Source organism: Pempheris klunzingeri, chromosome 8 (genome assembly GCF_042242105.1).
Source record: "Pempheris klunzingeri isolate RE-2024b chromosome 8, fPemKlu1.hap1, whole genome shotgun sequence".
NCBI lineage: Eukaryota > Metazoa > Chordata > Actinopteri > Acropomatiformes > Pempheridae > Pempheris > Pempheris klunzingeri.
This window is the reverse complement of record NC_092019.1, coordinates 21,002,917-21,023,363: the sequence shown is the minus strand read 5'-3', so window position 1 is coordinate 21,023,363 and position 20,447 is coordinate 21,002,917. Positions and strand designations below refer to the sequence as shown.

The following is a 20,447-nucleotide window of genomic DNA, read 5'->3' as shown; positions in this document are numbered from 1 at the left end:
TATAAAGGGAAATGTCAGTGCACTCTGGCTGCTGTGTTCCAGCTGTTTTGCTCTATAGGCTGGCTGCATATTTACTTCTGATAATGGTGACACTTTGACGAGTCACATAGTTTTAAGATTTGTAGCATCACAAGCATGTAGACTTCTGACGGGCCTTTGCAAACTGTGTCCCTTAATAAAGAACAGATATTTTTGGAGTAAATGTTATTTCGTCTAATGTTTTGCCATTTCATTCCATCTCTACGTGTTTTAGGACATTAGCGTAATTAGAATATATGTAAATGTCAAATCATTATCTAATGACTTAACATTTACAGATATTGAGAAAATGTGGTAACGTTAGTTGTATTTCAGTCTCTTCTGCCTCAGCATTAAGTCCTGGGAATAACACACCCCTCAGTGTCATGAGCATATCAATAAGTAGCCATCACAGCGGCACTGTCCTCACCAACAACACTACTGTTGGATTAGTTTTCACTCTATTTGTCCCTGATGAGACTCTAAAATGTACCTGGTAGAAATAGCAGATGTGCTGTGGTCCCCAAGGTCTTCATTTGTCTATGTATTAGTGTTATACCTGGTTTGTTTCTTAAAGGAACCCATTTTTCAAAGGTGTAGGATGTCACAAAATGCCTTGTATGCAATACTGTCGTACACAGCTGTATCCGACCAGTCACCACTGTATCAAATTCCTCTGGTATTCCAGTAAAAGCTCAGATAGATACACTGCAGTTTAGAAGTTAGTTCAAACAGTGATACAACAATCACTTAATTACAACACTGCGTGCTTTATTTTACTAGTGACTTACATATTTGAGCTTGTTTACAACCGTTTACTCACACCAGACCTTTGGAAATAAAGTGTGGATCTGGACAGTGTGTGTGTGCTTGTTTATAACTATGCCAGAAAAAGAAAATTATCAGCAGTACAATCAGACATTTTCTCACACAGAGCTTTAAAAATGTCTTAAGAACTCACTTGCCCAATCCTAAGGAAGGGCACTTTCTATTGTAAAGCTATATCAAAGAGCGAAAGAAGAAAAATGCCAATATATATGCATACGTGTACAGAATAAGTTAGATTATATAAAAAAATTAAGTAGAAACTAAAATTTAAAAAAAAAAAAAAAAAAAGAATCCAGCACAGCTACATAAAAATTCTTGGCTTTCACTCAACAGTGTCATTTAGTCTTTAAATTCAAAGTTACAGCAATATAAACAAAAAGTACATTCATCAAAGCGAAGCTCTGCTGAGGCCTAGTCTGCTGTGGCTCCATCTTCTGGCTCATAACGCTGCAGCTGGAGGAGAAAGTACATCCCTGTTAGCTTAACGTTGTTACACTTGGCCCACAGTCCAACAAGACATATTGGCAATCTCACTGAGTTTGTTCTCGTCAACTACAGGCAGCGAGAAGCAGCATCTGTTTCTCCACTCCAAACTGTCGAAGCCAAATGATTGCAGTGTTTGAGTCCCACTGCAGTTTTACATCAATTATCCCTTGATATTTATATTTGTTTACATCTTCGATATGGTCACTACTGATCAGCTACGCATTGAGGTCTTTCTGCTTGTTCTGAAATCATTACCTTAGTTTTCTTGGTATTCAGCTCAAGAAAACTGGCCTGACACAAATAAATAGACTCATCCACGCTACTTTGTTTCCTCTACATTATATGTATAGTTGTATATTCTCTTGTGGGGCCCCTGTGCTGGTTAGAATAAGGGAGAACACAGCACTATTTATTCTAACACACTGGTCTGTTTGTCTGTCAGTCAGTCAGTCCAACAATCTGATCATTCTGATATTCACCTTTCTTTGAAACGGCCTCGAGCAGTACGTTGTCTGAAATGACAGACGTGACCTCTAAATTAAGAACACGTAAAAGCCTACCCTTGATTTGAGGTCTTTGTTTTCCTCTGTCAGACGGGCACACCTCTGCCTCAGGTCTATCACCTCCTGCTGCAGAGCCTCCGTGTCTGCTGACGCCAGGCCAGCAGCGCCGAGATGCTGCTTGACAAATCTGGAGGGAATTTGTTAAAGAAACTATAGCAAGCAGAGGCCTCTTTTATCAACTGACTTCTGAACATTTCTCTCTCTCTTCTATTATTATCGTTGTTATTGTTGTTTAGAGTCTGGGGTGTATAGAAGGATACTCCAGAGCATTGTTGGGCTTTTCTTGTTGTTCATACAAAGCCACTAGAACTGAAATTCAGAAAGGGAACAAAGGAGAAAAAAAAAAAGAAGGAAGATTGAGGAAACTACTGGCTGGATATCACATGTCAATGCCTTTTGGATACTGGCCAAATCTGATACCAATCTGACATTTACTTGTTATTTGTTTCGATAGTTACTGAGTTGAATAATGATTTATTTGCATTACCACAAAAATGGAAACTGATGCATTTGTTGAAAAGTTTGGCATCATTTGCTGTGTATGAAAAAAGGGTTTTGTAGAACATCTACAACAACTAAACAACTTTTCTATATTCTTCCATGCGAAATGTCCTAATTACAGACACAGTTCATTTGATTACAAAATGTCATCAGATGATAATTTGGTGTTATTAACGAATCACAGCCATTTATTATTTTACTATTCATTGGCATTTTCAGTTCAGTCCTGTCAGCAGAGGACCTGTGATGACCATCTGTACATGAATGGCAGGTTTAGGTAGAAACCCTGTCTTCAGCTCGCCTGGGTTGCTCCACTTGCTTTTCATTACAAAGTGAAGTTTGTGAATAGTGCCCAAGCCCAGTAAGAAAAGGATCAGCGCAGACAAAGGTGCCATACCACTGGTAAGACTGTCAACAACACCAGCTTTCTCCAAGTATCTCCGAAACTGTTCCCTCTTGGGGTCTGGAGCCTGTTGCAGGAAGAGTTAAAAAGTTTATTACGATCTGATTACAAAATAAACAAAAGTGTGTAGTTGGTCTGATGACATCACGAGACTTCTAATGTTTACCCACAAACATTTACAACCCTCAGTCGCAATGGAAACCAAAACATGAGCTGTCACAGGTGTTCAGTCTAGTCCCTGATGAACACACCTTGTAGCCTGCCGGGTTGCTAGCATTAGCTTGGCTAGCTCACAGTTATGACACTAAAAAACCGTTTCCACAGAGCATTGGTGTTAGGACAAAGCGACAGCGAACACACTTACTCTATAATGTGCCATGGTGATTTAGGAAATAGGACCGACTTTCTTCTTAAAGATACTGTTTTGTGTCTCGCTTGATGTCGGACATCTACTTTTGAAACCCTGCTGAAGTGCCGGGCCGGAAAAGTTTCGTTTGTCTCCTTCCTTCAAAGCAACGGGTCTGCTGGGCTGGATGCTGCCTTCAGGGGTCCTCGTAAAAATAACAACCTGTATCAGCTACAAGCATCGACCAGAGCAAAAAACCCTCATTGGCTCTTGGTTTATAACTTGATTTTTTCGAAAAATCCCCAAGAACATAAAAGTCATGGCTAAAATTCATGTATAGCGAACGTATGGCTCCAACTCGAGTGTTTTGTTTAACAAATTAAAAGCTGTCTTCTTTGATTTGAATTAAAACTAGCGTATTATTATTCCTGCTCCAGTTGGTGTCTATGTACATTTTTCTCTCTCTCAATACACGCGGTTTAAAAAGGCGTGTGACGCGGAAATGACATTTTCTGGTCCCTCTAGTGATTTTAATCATGTATTCCTACATTTCAGGAGCACCTAGAAAGCCTCTGGCTCGCTGTAGTGGATTTCTGCTGCCATCTCCTGGTGATAGAGCTGAACAGCTACCTACTGTCTATGTGGTTCATTTTCAACAACCTCCCTTAAATGTGTGGGGTTTTTTTTACAGCTGGTAAAAATGTATAAATGATGTTTTATCGCCACAGACTGAACCGGCTTTAGCTCGTTGTGTCCAGAGTGTGCATCTGCTTCTTATTGGTGTGACAGGTCACAAAACAAGTCTGAGTAGAAGTCAGGTGACAGCGACAAACCTCAGCAGAGTGACAGAAGGTTCAGCCAATCACTGTCCGGATTGGAATTCAGACAGCGAATCAGAATCAAGGGGCGGGACCAAAGGCCACTTTTTTTTCAGGGGAGAGGAAATCCTAAGGAAATGTGTGGGCTCACGCTCGGTGTTTCCAAGTAGCCTGGACAATATTGACCAACTACTTTCATTGTGTGGCGTTAGTTCGTGGTGCATACCGGCTATCCGATACAAACACGGGTGTGGTGACCCGCAAGTAAGGGGGGGAAGAGGGGAAGCGACCGTCGTTAGGTCAAAATGTCGATTCAGTACGAGGTGGAACAGCTGGCTGACAGCTACGGGGTTGCGGACTCGTTCCCCAAAGATTTCGGCTATGGTGAGGAGGAGGCCGACATCGAGGACAGCCCGGCGCCGTCCGACAGCAAACCGAGAATCCTGCTCATGGGTTTGAGGAGAAGCGGCAAGTCATCGATACAGAAGGTAGGCAGAGATGTCAAAGTGTTAGCCTCTCCCGAGTCCCCCCGCTGCACGCAAGGAAACGGGACGTTAGCCAAACTAGCTAGCGGGGTACTTTAGCATGTCGTAAGTGATGATAGCTGTCAACTAGCACATAACATGTTCAGCTACACGGGAGAGGAAGAGCTGAACCCGAAAAGCCGCAGCCGACTACTAGTTAGCCTTCAGTGTTAGCTAGCCCTCGTGTGGCTGTAGTGGTGAATTATTAACCAGGCGGACAGAGGCGCCCGGTGCATCTCTGCTGAGATGTGCACATAAAGCATGTGACTGTTTGGTTAACAACTTGTCCAACATGCCAAATATATCTTAGTCCCTCCCCAGCTGTGAGACACAGGGCAGGTCGGATGTGTGGCTCTCACATGACAGCAGACCGACCACACCTTCCTTTCTGCAAGTCATAACACTGGGTGTAAATCAGTGCACCAGCATCTGCACTTTGGACGCCACGCTCCCTCCCTGTGTACTTGAATCATGGCCGGATTAGCGAGTTAAAGGGGCCCTGAGGGCTAGATATTTGTTGGGCCCTTACTGACCCCCCCCCCCCCCCCCCCCCAATAACTGCACCCTGTGCAATACGATTGTACCCTGACACCTCCAAGTCCCCATTAAGTTCAGAGCAGCCAGCACTTCCATGGTCTCCCCCCCCCCCCCCCCCCAAAAAAAAGTTTTAATGCCAGGGTGCTAAGTAGTTTACTTAGTAGATAAAGCCCTAAATAATAGTCACACTCATTACGTAGATGGCTTTGCAGTGATTAATTACAACTTACAACAAGGGGAATGTGTATCATATGAGCACAATATAAAGTAAAGAAATAAGCTCACAATATTAGATTTTGACACACGGCCACAAAATTAGACTTAGTTAACATAAGTGGTGCAAACTAGAAATAGAAATGTAGCCATTAATCATGCTACTAAAACCAGTCTTGCCTTTTGGGCCTTAGGAGTTGGTGCCCACTTTGCTCAGTTGGTGATCCCTCGGCCCCCCCCCAGTTCTTTTGTGTGGTCTCCTACAGCAAGGTTAGCTGTCTCTGTGTGAGTCTACCACTTTCAGACTGGCACTGTGGCTGAATAATAGATGAGACGCACTTGTGCCTTCTATGATATTTTATTATTTATGTTAAAATTCAAGGGGGTGTTGAATCAGGCTGCATATAGCATGACTCACCAGGAGCCTATCACTAATAAAACAGATACTACCTGAAGACATAGAAGAAAAGAACAGCATTTTTCTGTACTGAAGTACACACAGACACTTGCACTGGTTTGCTATAATCCGCACACCGTCAAGTCTCAGATTAAGTCTCCTGTAAGCCTCAAGTATGGGCTGAAAAACATGTGATTTGGCTTTTTGCTGGTTCATTGGCCTGTGACCTCAGTGGCCCACACACTGATTCAAAATGGCAGTAGTGGAGAGAACACTCGCAGGTCCTCCAGCAACACCAACTTCAAGTTATCTGTATTCAGTAGACCAAGACCCCAATCAACCCTCAACCACACTTCACTTTACCGCTGCTGGCGCACTGTCTGCTGTTTGAAAGCTTGCAGCGGTAAAGTGCTGAATGTAGAGTGACGCGTTTCACATCAGATGAGTGAGTCTGCAGGGTTTCGCCCTTTTTCCTGTCGCTCTGCATGTGATGTCCAGATGATGGCTTTGAGCTGGAATCATCGCAGAAGCCAAGATACAGCACTGCTCGTATAATCTCTCCCATGAAAACAATATATGTGAACACAGGCAACTTTAACAGATACAACATACTGTAAGACAGTCGTCGGCAGGACATCCCCGTCTGTGTGAACAGAGAAGAAAGATGTCAAATACATTTTGAACTAAATGTCTCAGAGACAAATAATGAAAATAAAATATTAGAATTAATAGAAATAGTGATAGTTGGCGCCAGTGTGTCGGTGCCACCACCACTGTGTATTACAGTGTATAGCAGCTTCACCCAGGCACAGAATTATTAGATATATGTGAGATTTCACTGTCACCTAAGTCTGAAAAGTAGCTCAGCTGTTTTTCCTAACCTGTTCTTCCAATGCTCACATGTTAACGAGGCTAAAGCTCTATCTGAGCCTTGAAACTGTTATCCGAGTGGGATATAACACTGGCTTTCAGGACTGCTTTATATTTTATTTTCATATCTATCTTTATTTATTTTAGAACTCCACATTACAGACACAAAATAACCGAGACAAGTCACCTGCATGTATTCCACTGAACCTCTGATTTCAGGTGGTGTTCCACAAAATGTCTCCCAATGAGACCTTGTTCTTGGAGAGCACCAACAAGATCTACAAAGACGACATCTCCAGCAGCTCCTTCGTCAACTTCCAGATTTGGGACTTTCCCGGTCAGGTCGACTTCTTCGACCCCACCTTTGACTACGAGATGATCTTCAGAGGAACAGGGGCCTTGATATTCGTCATCGACGCTCAGGTGAAGAACTGGGAAAAGAGCGTGGTTAATGTGACGTGGTCATGAATACGGGAAGTGAATGTGTTGTTTCACAGCAACACGTACCTGCTGTGAAATAAAAACAATGCCACGCTTCTAAATATTAAACTAAAATATTGATATCTGGGTGCTGACTCTTTAAATCGGACAATACTCTGATCCGCTTTCTTGTACATATTTATAATTTCATCAGCACACCAAGTGTTTTTAGTGCTCACTGTTAATGTGAGCAGGAGTGATGGACAGCCAGAGCATCCAGGATAAAGACACTTACATGCCATGGATTTTATCCTGCTTCCATCCATATGATCCTAAGTGCTTTCAAAAAGTAATCCCAGCTACGATGTCGGCCACAGCTGATCTGATTGCAGCATTTATTTGTACTCGAGGAGGTGCATCAGATTCAATTAGTTTGAGCAGTCGGTCACACAGTGATATATGAGCAGACTTGTCTTCGTCTTGCTGTTTGGGAAGACAGTGCAGCAGCACATCTCCTCATACCTGCTGTCCCTGTGGCACTTTTAATAAGCAGCATGTCTTAATTTTCCTGACAGGAAATAGCTGTGGCGTAGATTTTGTAACTCCAGTTCATCTTTTGATGTATAATCTTTAGCTGCACTAAATATTTAAAATGGCCGTTCACAAGGTTAATCCAAGCAGAAGATAGTTACAAGCAATTTTGAGTTAAAGTAGTGTTTAATGAAGATTAATTGTTTTGTTCTCAGTTGTTTTTAACTCTGCTGACAGTATAGCAGAAATAAAGGGGATTGATTATAGGGTGGTGACTGTGTGCCTGAATGCAGTTATGGAAGATAACTGATGGTTGTGATAGTTAATGCAGTCATGGCCAGTTTGATGATTCACCTTTTGAAGAGATGTACGTATTTTTATAGATGTATTAACACGTTGCTTTCCTCCTCTTAGGATGATTACGTGGAGGCCCTGGGCAGACTTCACCTCACCGTGTCGCGGGCCTACCGAGTCAATCCGGAGATCAACTTCGAGGTGTTCATTCACAAAGTGGATGGCCTCTCAGACGACCACAAGATCGAGACCCAGAGAGACATCCATCAGAGAGCCAATGACGATCTGGCAGATGCCAGCTTAGAAAAGCTGCATCTCAGGTACATGCTGGTCAACACTTGTTTGTATTTTATTTTTACTTCTACATCTGCACAAGGCTGAAGAAGGCAGAGTTTCTGCCGTGCTACCCTTGCAATCATGTTGGCTTAAAAGTCTTTTCAATTTAATGCGTCTCACACACACTAGTACATACGGACACACAAAGTAAATTGGCTTCCACCTGTCACTTTGTGCGTGAAGTCTTTGCTTCAGTCTCGTCCCTCATTACTGTAAAAGCCCTTTTCTTTCTCCCAGTAACATCACTGCCCATTAACAGAAAAACTTACATTTTATATCAAAGTGGGTAAAGTATGTTTGTATTACTGGGTAAGATGTGCCATGCAAAATCTAGGCTGTCTAGGGTGGTAAAACTAGAACATCTGTAAAAAAAAACGATGTTTTAATTCATTATGAAAATACACTTAAGCATATTGACCAATTTGACATTGGGGTGTCCTAACTGCATGGTGCTGTTCACTCTAAGATAATGCCTTAAAAACACACACATGCACAGACACTCTGCAACACAGGAGTAGATTTGTTAAAGGCACTGTGTCAAAGGGTTATTCTAAAATTTGAAGTCAGAAACTTTTCTTGAGCAAAGGAAAAAGGTTCCGTGTTTCTGCTGTGTGATAAAATCCTTTTTCAGAGAATCTAGTGAGTTTCACATTGCTTGTTTATCTTTAGAAGTTGCGTAATTTTCTGAGCATATAAAGGAACACTTACTCCTTCAGTCCACCTGAAAATGTCATTCACAAAATTCTGACATGCAGCATGCAACAACTTACTTTAACTACATGCTGCTGTAACGATATCTCACATGTAAGCGCGACAAGAACAGAACAGCAACACATCAGACACAGTCAGGACTTTTAAGCACAGCACACATTGTAATGAAATGCCTGCAGCAAGGCTGTTGCTCTGCTCAGCAGATATACTCACATTTGATCAAAAGCACATTTGCTGCCTAGAAATGAGCTCTAATAGTTTGGTAAAGCGTCTAACCAGAAACCTCGAATCCCCCTCGAATAAGCATTTCCAGTCTGTATACTAAGCTAACTTAAGTGAAGCTGCTATACTCGATTGTTAGTGGACTCCAGAGTAACTTCCTCAGATGTAATGATGTGTCTTTCTCCAGATGGAGGGGATGAACAGGCTCAAACATCTTTCGTGGCATCACACCTTTCTCTTTAGACATACTTGGTTTGATTTCTTTTACCAAGTGTGCAGCACAGTGGCTGAAAAGCCCACCTTTACCTCACTTTAAGCACTCAGACAGGCTCTCCATGTTTCCCCATCACGGCGTAATTAGAATTATGTAGGCTTTATTAAACGCTGGAGGACAGATCACTACACTTTTCTTAGTCATGCTACAGACGGATGATCCATAATAACCACAAGAACGAAGACTGTTCAGAGACTTCAGCTGTGAAACATTTTCTGAATGCAACAAATGTCCGATAACGGAGACTTTGGCTCCCTCAAAGCTCCACAAGCTCCACAAGCTCCACTCTGTGTTTTGTTATGACTTCACACTCATGCCACCCAAATCTGAACACACCAGGAGCACTATGTGTAAAGGCACCTTCATATTTACAGATAGTGTTTTATTAAGACTGTGCTCAAATTGTGTATGATAATTTATCTGTGTTACAACAGGGTGTGACGTTTATTTAGTTTAGCCACAATAAATAGGAAGATATGTTCTAATGTAGCTCATCTCATGATACAGATCCTGATGTGGGTTTGTGTTTCCTTTTGTAAGAGACAAGATAGCGACCTGCCTTGTTGAATTGGCTTCCCAGACCAAACTTTATGTGTGGATGGGGAAAAAAAAGTTGTTACACATTCCAGGAAGTAGTTTGGTTGTTTGTAACCAAAGTGGACAAGTTAAATGCATTAATTCAAGTGTTTGTCTTAGCAGGTCTCTGTGTTAAAACAACTCTGTGCGACCACAAAACATCCAGCCAGTAACCCCTCCCACTGCACAGTTGATCTTGAAAGTGAAAATAAGGCTGCATTCAATGGTACAAGATGTCCCATTTTTTTTTTCACTTGAGTCTGAACATGTAGTACAACATCATTATTTGAGGAACATGAAGCACATACTCACATATGTTACGTCCTGCATTAAAAATGTTACCTAAGTAAAAGCACAGAAGTAGTAGCATCAAAATAGTACTTCATTTTAATATGTAGTATTAGTATTCAGTTGTGTAGTATTGCATTTTATTTAATTTCAGAACAGTAAAGACCAGAAAATGGAAATAATCAAGTACAAGTACTTCAAAGTGGTACTTAAGCACAGTAGTTGACTATATGTACTGCTAACACAGTACCCATGGTCGATGTTTTTTTTTTTTTAATGAATGAATACAAGATGACCTATTATGTCAGCCATTGCTCGTGGCACTTTATAGTCAATCTTCACATCAATGCAAAGCTAGGTAATAAAAATGAGTACAGCCATTCATCAGCATAGCATGCAAAGTCATTGACTACTACCATGTGATCATGTGTGATCAACTGAGAAAGTTCACGTCTGTGCTAATAGAGGAAACGTTAACTTGCTTGGCTCTTTCTGTGACTTCTGTCGTGCTGATGTACAGCAGCCTGTGCCCTGCATACTCTTGGTGTTACTGTGAGATTCCTCTTTGACCTCCTAATGAAGAAACAATAACTCGTGCCTCAGATACCACAGCTACTGCCATTCAGGCTCCAGAGGTCTGACATGCTTCAGATGTAGAAAGAAGGCTAAAGTTCTTGTGTCTGGTGTGATTCATATGCCTTAATGTTATATACTGTAGTTCACCCCATTACTACTGCAGGTAATTAATTGATTGGTTTCTTGTTTTCTGGGGAAATATTTTCAGTTTCACTGCATCATCTTACTTGAGTAAATAGTCCCTCAAAAGGCCTGAGTAGAGCTGAAATAGCTATTTGATTAATGCATTTTCTTACAACTAAAATTACATTTGTAGCAGGACCAAATTCCAGGTACCAGTGTCGGTTCAAATGTGAACGGTACCCAACAGTTTTGTCAATTGCTAATATGTATTTCACATTTTACAGTAATAATTTGCTCATTAAATGTGAGGGTTTGCTTGCTTTCCACCATTTTACTCTGTAATGAGATACTTTTTGGAATATTTGTGACAGTAAGAATAAGAAGACAAACATTTTGGCTCAACAAACGTCTGATGGCTGTTTGTGGCATGACTAATCGAGTCATTAATAAATGAATCCACAATAAATAATTAGTTGATGAGAAGGCAATTGTTAACAATTTGAATGCAGGGTGTAATCATTAAGGTTAGTTTTACCAATCCAAATTTCCAAAAATTCACTGGATATAGCCTCTCATAATGTGAGGAGTTTGCTCTTTTCTCTGGTTTGTCTCTGATTGAATATTTTGGGGTTTTGAAGTCATACAAAACCAACAACACGTCAGTTTGGGTAGTGACCTTTGGAAAATTGTGGTGTTTGACTGTCTTATGACATTTTATAGACTAGAAGATGAGTTGATTAAAAACAATCAAAAGGTTACTTGATGATGAAACACATTTTTAGTTAGCCAAATCAAGACAATCCCTTATCAAGAACATAAAAGTGATAATTAATTGCAGCCTTTGACTCAACACTCTGCGTGGAAATTAATGTGTTGTGTTCCACATTAAACGGGTTGTCCTGGCTGATCCAGGTCAGCGCTGCAGCAGCTTTACTGTTGATGTTTGGGCTCTGTTGGCACACGCTGCACTTTGGTTTATGTGGGGTGAGATTGTTGTTTATTCTAGTTAGACAGCCAGAGCGGCCCTGAACATATAGTAGCGCTGAGATGGCTTTTTTCTTTTTTTAGCTCTGCCTTGTAGCTCTCCGGTGCTTTCTTCACTGTAATGCATTGTAAAGTTGAGCCCCTGCCAAGTGTATGCAGACTGTTTCATTTGGCTGAAGTCACCGGCCACCCCAGACCTTTTTGTTTGTAGATCTCAGTAACGTCCACATGTCACGTGAAGACAGTTTTTTTTTCTGACAGTTTGTTTGCAGTCTTGTGTGTTTATGTCTGCTTAGATTAACGGCTCTTTTCTACCATCCAGTATGTGGTTGTCATATGAAAGCAGGTATAAATACAGATGGTCACGAGATCACATGTGTTTTGAGGAAGTGAGAAGTGTTTTTCCTACTAGTAACTGCATATTCACTTCCTCTTTTTGTTTATCTCATTCAGCTTTTACTTGACGAGTATTTACGACCACTCCATTTTCGAGGCCTTCAGCAAAGTTGTGCAGAAGCTCATTCCTCAGCTTCCTACTCTGGAGAACCTCCTAAACATCTTCATTTCTGTAAGTAAAGAACGGCCAATACTCTGTGAAGGAACCTTTTTTGTAAGTTTGTCATTTGTCACTGCCAGCGTGATTTATGTGCCAGCCTGCATGATGTGAGTCACTGCCACTTAATGGTTAGCAGTTCCTCCAATGCACTCACACAGTCCTGCAACACTAAAGTCTTGAAGGTGCACACGGCCTGTAATTTACACACATTCTCAATAATACATTTAGTTAGTAGAATTATATTGGTAAAGTTGAATTTCAAGCAAAAAGTTAAAATCCTGTACATGGGGTAGGTGAGCACTATGAAGCCCTATAGCAATCATTGATGAGTCAAAATATCTTTTCAGTAATAGTGCTGGGGTCCCAGAGTCACACTCTGGTGATGGCTTTGATAAGTTCAGGAAATTGATATGAAATGCAGATATGAATCTCTGTTGTCTGTCTAATCAAGCACATTTGAAAGCAGGGTATGCAGCTCATTTTCAAAACAGTTTTTGTCATATTTGTCGAAATTCTCATGACAGTCTGACAGGTGTCAATATATCAATTGTTTTGTCAAAAAACTAAGAAAAAAAATCTGGCATCTCTGGCTCTGCGCAGGGCCTGTAATAAACCTGTCAAATCAGTCGTTCAGTTAAATGAAATGACAGGACGGCCAACCTGCTTGTCTACCTATGCGCCTACTTGGGCGCACTCTGGCCATACAGTCACTGGAACATGAGCCAAGTCTTCCACAAGGTAAGGCAGAGTTATAGCTGGAGCTAGCAAATAGCAGCGAATGCAGTTACCCAGCACGAAGCACACCCCCACTGAGCCGAAGAACGAGGAAGCCACGGTTCTCAAATCTGCGCGTGTTAGTGAGCTAACCTGGTCGCACAAAGCACAGCTTCTGAGCCAAGTGAGCAGTCACTCTGAGCTAAAGGTAACATTAACCTTGTGATGGCTGTTTTGCTCGTGTTAATATGACTGTCGTTTAACACAGTTGTTTATTTGTTAGACTGTCGAGCTAAGAGGGGTTGTCAGGGAGCGGTTCTGTACAGTACGAATGAGAGACTCCACCACGGAGGTGACCAGTCCTCTCATCACTGCCGTCGACCTCCCCTACTGTCTTAATATCGAATGGCCACTGCAACAGACAGTTGCGTTAAATTCCTAACTTTTTCCTCTTTTCTTTGTCCCTTTCTTTTTATTTCCCTCCCTCTTTGTCATTCTTCATCTACCATTTGACAGAATTCAGGGATAGAGAAGGCTTTTCTGTTTGATGTGGTCAGTAAGATCTACATCGCCACAGACAGCTCTCCTGTAGACATGCAGTCCTACGAACTGTGCTGTGATATGATCGATGTGGTTATTGACGTGTCCTGCATCTACGGGTGAGTGCGTCTTGTTTGTTTATCGGTACATTAGTAATGGAGGTCAGAGTCGGGTTACGGCTGTCTTTTCAGCCGTTCCTGTCATTCAGCTGCAGTCTCCATTTTCGCAGGCTCAAGCTTTACAATAAGTGAATCGAAAACTGGGAACAGTTAGTGAATCTATAGAGTGGATTTAGAATTAACTTTCAGTATAAATTTACATAATAAATACAGAAAAAAACATCTTCTGTAATTTCCTAATGCTTTAAGATGTAGAGTTCACCCATGTGTTGTCTGGGGATGCTTTCATTGAAGCATAACTTAATTACGCATTTATTTGCTTAATTAATCCACATCCACATGCTGTTTTTCACATTTCCCCCCTGAACATCATGGCATTGTGTTGTGCCTCAATAGTCTGAGGGAGGACGGCAGCGGCAGTGCCTACGACAAGGAGTCCATGGCCATCATCAAGCTCAACAACACCACTGTGCTGTACCTGAAAGAGGTCACTAAGTTCCTGGCCCTTGTCTGCATCCTGCGAGAAGAAAGCTTCGAGCGCAAAGGTAAACTGTCAAGGGAAAGCTGTGATCCCCCGGAGCTCATTTGGCTTAATTTGGCTAATGGTGATGTGGCCTCAAGTCAAGCAGTTTCAAATTTTCTTCTACAAGTCTCTGAAGTCAAAACAAAGACACCCTCCCATGTTAATGTGTTGCAATTAAGAACATTAAAGGGGAAATCCAGCCTTTTTATGAAGGTGGTGGACTAAGAAGAGACAGATATTTCACTGTTAGCCCTCAGTATGGGCCAAGCTCTTATCCTACACTTCTTCGAGCTCTGTAACATATTTTGTCAGGCTCTACTTGCCTGGTAAATTGGCACGTCTTTCACACCTCATGCGTCCAGGCTTTCTCATAAAAGTCTCAAGGAAAGCCTGATGACATTGTCAGCATTATTGTCAGATTTCAGAAAGCTCGCTCAAAAACCACAGAGGAAATGACACAATTGATTTTACAATCTTAGTGGTCTCCCTGATGATGTTTAAACTGAGCTTCGTCTGCTAAATCAGTGGAGTGCTTCTTTAACCCTGCCTTGCTGCATGATTAAGTCTAAAATGTTTGAGTTGGGTTTATTATTTGAAACACTAGAACATGCAGACTTTTGATTGACTTTGGTAGCGCAGATCGTGTAACAAAGCCAGACCATACTGTATATGTCATAACAAAACCTAACCGTCTGTTTCATGACTTTTAGGATTGATAGACTACAACTTCCACTGTTTCCGGAAGGCCATCCATGAAGTATTTGAGGTGGGTGTTTCCGCCCAGCGTCCAGTGGGCACCCAGGCGGTCGGCTCGCCTTGCACCAAGGCTGTTGCACTAAACGGAACGCCGCGCAACACTGTCTAGACACTGATGCAAAAACGAAAAACAAAAAGAGGGTAGAGGAAAGGAAAGGCGGAGAAGGGCCAGGGAGCCTGTAGAGGAGAGACTACTAAACTGGGGCTCACCGGCACGAGAATCACAATCCCTTGCTCCCAGCACCTAAAGTACTGAGAGGCGGCTTGAGCCAAGAGCGTGTGAGACAGCACTGGAGCACAGCGGGGTCAGGCTTCTCCAGCTAAGACGGAAGGGAAATTCAAGCATTCGTTTCAGGCGAATGCAAAGCACCGTGTTGGCAATGGAAGTCAAGAGAGTGAAACTGCACCTGGACAGGAAAAGGTTCAGAGTCTTTCTTTGAACTTCCTAAAGCGGTCAAAAGGCTGTGATAATTAGCTGCTGGTTCCTCTAAACGCACAGTGAGAGGAAGAAAAACAAACCCTTATTGTAACCTCTTGCTATGGACAAACTGTGATGTCACTTTCCAGGAAGCTCTCCAGTGATGGACCCACCCCGACCACTTCTGTGCTGATTTAAAGAGGAAAAAAAAAAAAAGATGGTGGATGTGAACTGCTAGTCCTAACCCACACATGTTCAGAGATGGCCTTATGTAGATAAAGCTTGTCTGCGGTGCAAGCTTTCTCTCACCACCACTCACCTCACCCTACCTGAATGCTGCCCAAAACTCGCTTTTTGGTTACACTTGTGAAGGGAAAACAAGGTTTTATTAGCAGACTGAAAAGGGATTGTGCTGTCCATCTAACTTAGTGTGTGTGTATGCAGGTGTGTGTCTGTGTGTGTGTGCAGGTGTGTGTGTCTGTGTGTGTGTATGTAGGTAAGTGTGTGTATATATGTGTGGTGTGTGTGTGTGAGAGTGTATGTCAATGAAAGGTTTTGATTAGATCCCAGACTGGGTTGTTTGTCTGTCCTGTGAAGGACTTAACAGAAAGAGTGTGTGTCCTTCTTCTCAATAACAGCAGCTTAGCATAAATAAACTCGATCTTTTCGATCAGTGAAATTAACTTTTCTGTTTGTGCTCCACTGGAAATGAAACTTTTGATTGACTTTGATAGGTTATGAAATTAAGTTTGGCTGAGAATTTGGAAATGGTCCCTGCAAAAGCACTGCCAAGATGATTCAATGATTCAGGAACAGCGAAATGATAAAAAAAAAAAAAAAAAAAAGATGTCATGATTAGAACCTTATTTGTTGTCCTCTAAGAATGAAATGCATTAGTCTGGTTGAAGCGCAGGACTGATGGAGGGGTTCACACTCCGGTGTTTTAGGATGATGGTATGAACTGGTTGAAACGTGCATGTTTTTCCACGTATAGTTTCAGTCCTGCCCAAATTTATTAGCCCATATTTTGTATTTAGTTTGGCTCTGTTCAGCAGGATTCACAAGAACAACATGTACCCATTCCAAGCATGCAAGCATCAGTGTGTTGTCAACTTGTATTGTTCTCAGCTATAACACTGGTCATTGTATTCAAAGGTGAGTAAGTTAAAAATGAAACCAACCAAGACAGTTAAGCAGATAAGGGAGGAGAAAAAAGACCAAATTACATTACTTTTGCCATTACAATGACAAATACATTGTTCAAGCCTGCATCCTCTGTTTGTTTATATCCGGAGTGAGATGTGTGAGCTCTGGCTCCATCTAAAGACCAGGAACCTGACTCATGAGGCACAACTAACACGTCCCCTTGATAACTTTGCTGAGTAAAACACTCATGTTCCAGATTCGAGGGGTGTTTTGGGTTTTACTCAGCAAAGTTATTCAGGTAACTCAGAAAACTTGCTGCTTGAAACAGGCCCAAGATCTTCTCGACCTAGTCATCATCACCTGAAAATAAACACTTGCACATCAGAACTGTGATGGGTGATTGATTTTTGTGTATTGTGATGCTATACTATGTGAAATAAATGAAAATTTACTTTTTGTTTTTGTCGATGTAATAAGGGATGCAGCAGTGTATTTAAGCGACAAAAAAAATAATTTCTGCTACCAAATCATCTGTCCACTATTTGGATATACTCTAGTCTCAAGTGTGTGGAAGTAAAGAGGCAGAATGAATTGGTGCTCAGCCCTTTACTTACCATCTAAACTAATGCAAACACAAGATGGCGCTGTAGGACTACTCCAGTGTTCCCCCACACTGGATCCTTATTCATATGTGCCCCCCCACCACCCCTCCAAGCCCAATAGCTGTTTTCATACATGTTAAATTTACAGTAAGCATGCGTCATTTGCTGAATCTGTATGGTGAATTATACAGCCTGTTACAGTCCGACTATAAACGTCAGCAGCTTCTATAACAGTGAGCAGTGGAGAAAACCCCTGTTTCTATGAGTGGGCCTGCAGTATGAGCAGGGGAATAGTGAAAAGTCGTGTGACACAGGTTTTAGTTTACATCCGATCTGAAAAGAAGTCAAGTTCATGTCCCTGGATATTTTTCTGAATGTTAACAGTCTAAATGACCTTTTTAACCTCTGTTAAAATACTCCAAAATAGTATTTTCAGGAATTCTCTAATATTAATCTAAATACACTGTTAATTGTCTGTTTTCTTGAGTTGGCTGTTGTTCATATGGAATTATAATGAGTGAGGGGGGGCAGGGGGGAAAAAAAAAACCCTTACTGGTTTAGTGCGTATAAAAACAACTCACTGAATAGCTTCGCCATGCAAGTTATTCACCAGTTAAGTTAAATAAGCCTCACAGCTACTGTCACGACCCATTATGTGGGGAGTAGGCGAGACAGCTAAACACCACTTCCACACAATTTAGATGCAATAAAACACTGACAGCTTTTTTATCCACTTCATTAAGCCAGTAATTTCTTATAAAAATCTCCCGCATTAATCCTGGCCATGGTTTCCCTGCGGTTCCTTAAGCTCTCCTCCAACCTTAGCCGCCTTGCTTTGATGCTTACTCAAATAGGCGCTAATTTGAGATAAATTATGCATCCGCATGTAGGCTGCCCATGCCAGGGAATATAAAGTGTGACACTCTGAAAGATGGTGAATTAAAGCAAAGTGTGATATCTCGACGGCCTAATGGCAGATAGGTTAGGCCTGTCAGCCTGATGGTTTGTTGATCTGCAAGTCACTTCACATTCAGACAAGAGGAGAGGTCATGTTTATGATGTTTTGAAGGTCATTTGAAATCGGAGAACGAAGCTATTTTTGTCAGACTTCTGGATGGATACTGAGCCCATGATGCACTGGGGCATTTTTGAAGTTACTCGCAAAACTATTCTGCAGTCATTTTTATTGCCCTTTCAATGTTGATTAAAATGAAAAGTGAAGAAGTGAAGTCAACAAAATTTGTCGATCTTTGCGCAGGGGGGAGTGCAAGAAGAGACGCATAGATAGGTGAGTGTAAATCACTTCAACTTCCACTACATGCAAATGAAGCATGAAGAAAAATACAAATACCAAAATACAAACGCAGATATAAATGGTAACTATTAATTGTATTGGCACAAAAAAACCGTCACAAATAAAGTTACATTTTGATAAAAAAAAAAGTAAAATGCAAAAAAATTCAGTTCAAAAGCAGTTGTAGTAAAACTAAAGTGTGTCGGCTGTGTGTCTTCTGATGGAAGATAGTACTGCAAAAGGTTATAGATGGCAGTATTCACATGATCTAGACTAACCAGTGCTAGATCATCCTATCCTGAGCATCTTTTACCATCATTCCAAAAGCATTCATCCTTAATGGAAGCATTCACTCACTACATTTACTTACTTATTCAACCCTTGCTGAATTTAAAGTGAATTGAATAACAAACTCATGAGGCGAATCGTCGTGGAGGTTGGATTTCCAATCAAGAAATTGTTAACATCTTAACTGAATATGGACCAAATGGACTTTTAAGTGCACCTGGACCATCTAATCTCCTCTCAGATTTACAGTGACTCAGCACAGTCTCTAGATGGGGCTGTTGTCTGCTGTTTCAGCCGTCGTCCCTCACTCCCTCTCAGTCTTTCTGCTTCACAGTGCAGGCAACATGGAGATCAACATCACACACAGTGTCCTCCCAAATAAAGAGAGCCAGCCAGCAAAGGAAGACTAAAGAAAAGTTGGGGAAGCAGCAAGGAGAGAGACGCAAGATCTACAACTGTAATTTGGCACCGTAGCAGCTGCTGAAATTGCCTTGCTTTATCAAACGCAGCGCTGCTTCGCCCCCTGTCCCTAATAAGGAAGCTCAACCAATAATGAAATAAAGCGAGCAGAACATACTTTTGCCTGTGATGTCACGCTCACTTCCGCACGCCGGCCTGCCCTTCATCTTAGATGTCTTAGTATCATTACAACAATGATATACTCATTACGTTCTTAATAAAACTCAGCCAGCGGTGTTTTTATCTCCCATCTTTACATTTTATTAGACCAAGCTTATGAGGGATGAGCGGAGAAGGATGTCACTAAGTGAGACATCTCAGGTAGGTGACAGATGTAATTCTTTGGGCTTTGTTTGTTAGATTGTAAGGTAATGCAGCTCCAGTGAGTGTAATAATGCAGCATGGACAAGGGGAGCTGGTGCTGAGGTGGACAGTTTAGTCTGGCTCTGCTGTGCCACAGAGCTCTCCACTGTTTGTGACAGTGCTGCTTTAAAATGAGAAACGATGGTCGTTTCCAGCCGCTGGACATAAAGACATGGTGACATGCTTTGAGTTTCCATTATGAGCCTGTTGCCATGATATTTAACTCTAAACACAAATACCCAGTAACATCGCCAAGGGTAAACAGATGGGTTGCAAGACTTACATAATTGTAGATATTACAGTAGCAGTCCACACATTCAGCAGCCTGAAGAGTAGAGACATAAATAATGAGGTATCGTGTCTCAAACTTCTTATTTCTGTGACACTTTTCTTTTCACTGACCCATCTCCTGTTAAACATGTTAGATTAACTGAAGTGTGTTAGAGCTGATGGGACTGGTCCACTAACAGAAAAGTGATTATCAATAATCAATTTATCAAAAATTTTAAAACAGAAATACCAAACATTTCCTTGTTTCAGCGTCTCACTCAGGAGAATTTGCTTCTTTTAATTGCTTCTGACACCACCTGACATGGTGCTGTGGGAATGTGTGGGGCATTTTTCACCATTTTCTAAAACGATTAATGGATTTATTAGGAAAATAACAGCACTAAAGTCTATAATAGTTGATTCATCTATAACTCATAACTTAAATATCTGTGTTGGAAAACTCAGAACTTGAGAATCTCAAGGGATATTGATGAATCAGAAAAAAAAAAGGTTTCACCTGGACACTCACACCTTTCAAAGAAACAGTTCCATATTTTCCT

General features: G+C 41.5%; 2 protein-coding genes across 2 annotated transcripts; one reads left to right on the top strand and one right to left on the bottom strand.

Annotated features, from left to right (window-relative positions):
* Positions 1-768: 768 nt before the first annotated feature.
* Positions 769-3,321, bottom strand: LOC139204649 (c-Myc-binding protein-like). The gene is made up of 5 exons (XM_070834599.1): positions 3,164-3,321; positions 2,794-2,866; positions 2,156-2,204; positions 1,893-2,022; positions 769-1,299 (listed from the first exon to the last, which is right to left on the bottom strand). Exons 1-5 carry the CDS (start codon positions 3,176-3,178, stop codon positions 1,258-1,260), a joined length of 309 nt encoding a protein of 102 aa, XP_070690700.1. The 5' UTR covers positions 3,179-3,321; the 3' UTR covers positions 769-1,257.
* A 769-nt stretch (positions 3,322-4,090) lies between these two features.
* Positions 4,091-17,067, top strand: rragca (Ras-related GTP binding Ca). Its single transcript, XM_070834598.1, has 7 exons — positions 4,091-4,451; positions 6,724-6,927; positions 7,870-8,069; positions 12,293-12,407; positions 13,626-13,768; positions 14,165-14,313; positions 15,002-17,067. The coding sequence occupies exons 1-7, from the start codon at positions 4,269-4,271 to the stop codon at positions 15,154-15,156; spliced, it is 1,149 nt and encodes a 382-aa protein (XP_070690699.1). The 5' UTR covers positions 4,091-4,268; the 3' UTR covers positions 15,157-17,067.
* The last annotated feature ends 3,380 nt before the right edge of the window (positions 17,068-20,447 follow it).

What these genes read in the sequence shown, in the direction of transcription:
- LOC139204649 (XM_070834599.1), bottom strand. An exon ending in AAGCCCAACAATGCTCTGGA is followed by an intron (nt 2,023 to 2,155) that starts GTATCCTTCTAT and finishes AATTCCCTCCAG; the next exon opens with ATTTGTCAAGCAGCATCTCG. An exon ending in ACAAAGACCTCAAATCAAGG is followed by an intron (nt 1,300 to 1,892) that starts GTAGGCTTTTAC and finishes TTTCTCCTCCAG; the next exon opens with CTGCAGCGTTATGAGCCAGA.
- rragca (XM_070834598.1), top strand. Translation starts at nt 4,269, where the DNA reads ATGTCGATTCAGTACGAGGTGGAACAGCTGGCTGACAGCTACGGGGTT. An exon ending in GCAAGTCATCGATACAGAAG is followed by an intron (nt 4,452 to 6,723) that starts GTAGGCAGAGAT and finishes CTCTGATTTCAG; the next exon opens with GTGGTGTTCCACAAAATGTC. An exon ending in AGAAAGCTTCGAGCGCAAAG is followed by an intron (nt 14,314 to 15,001) that starts GTAAACTGTCAA and finishes CATGACTTTTAG; the next exon opens with GATTGATAGACTACAACTTC.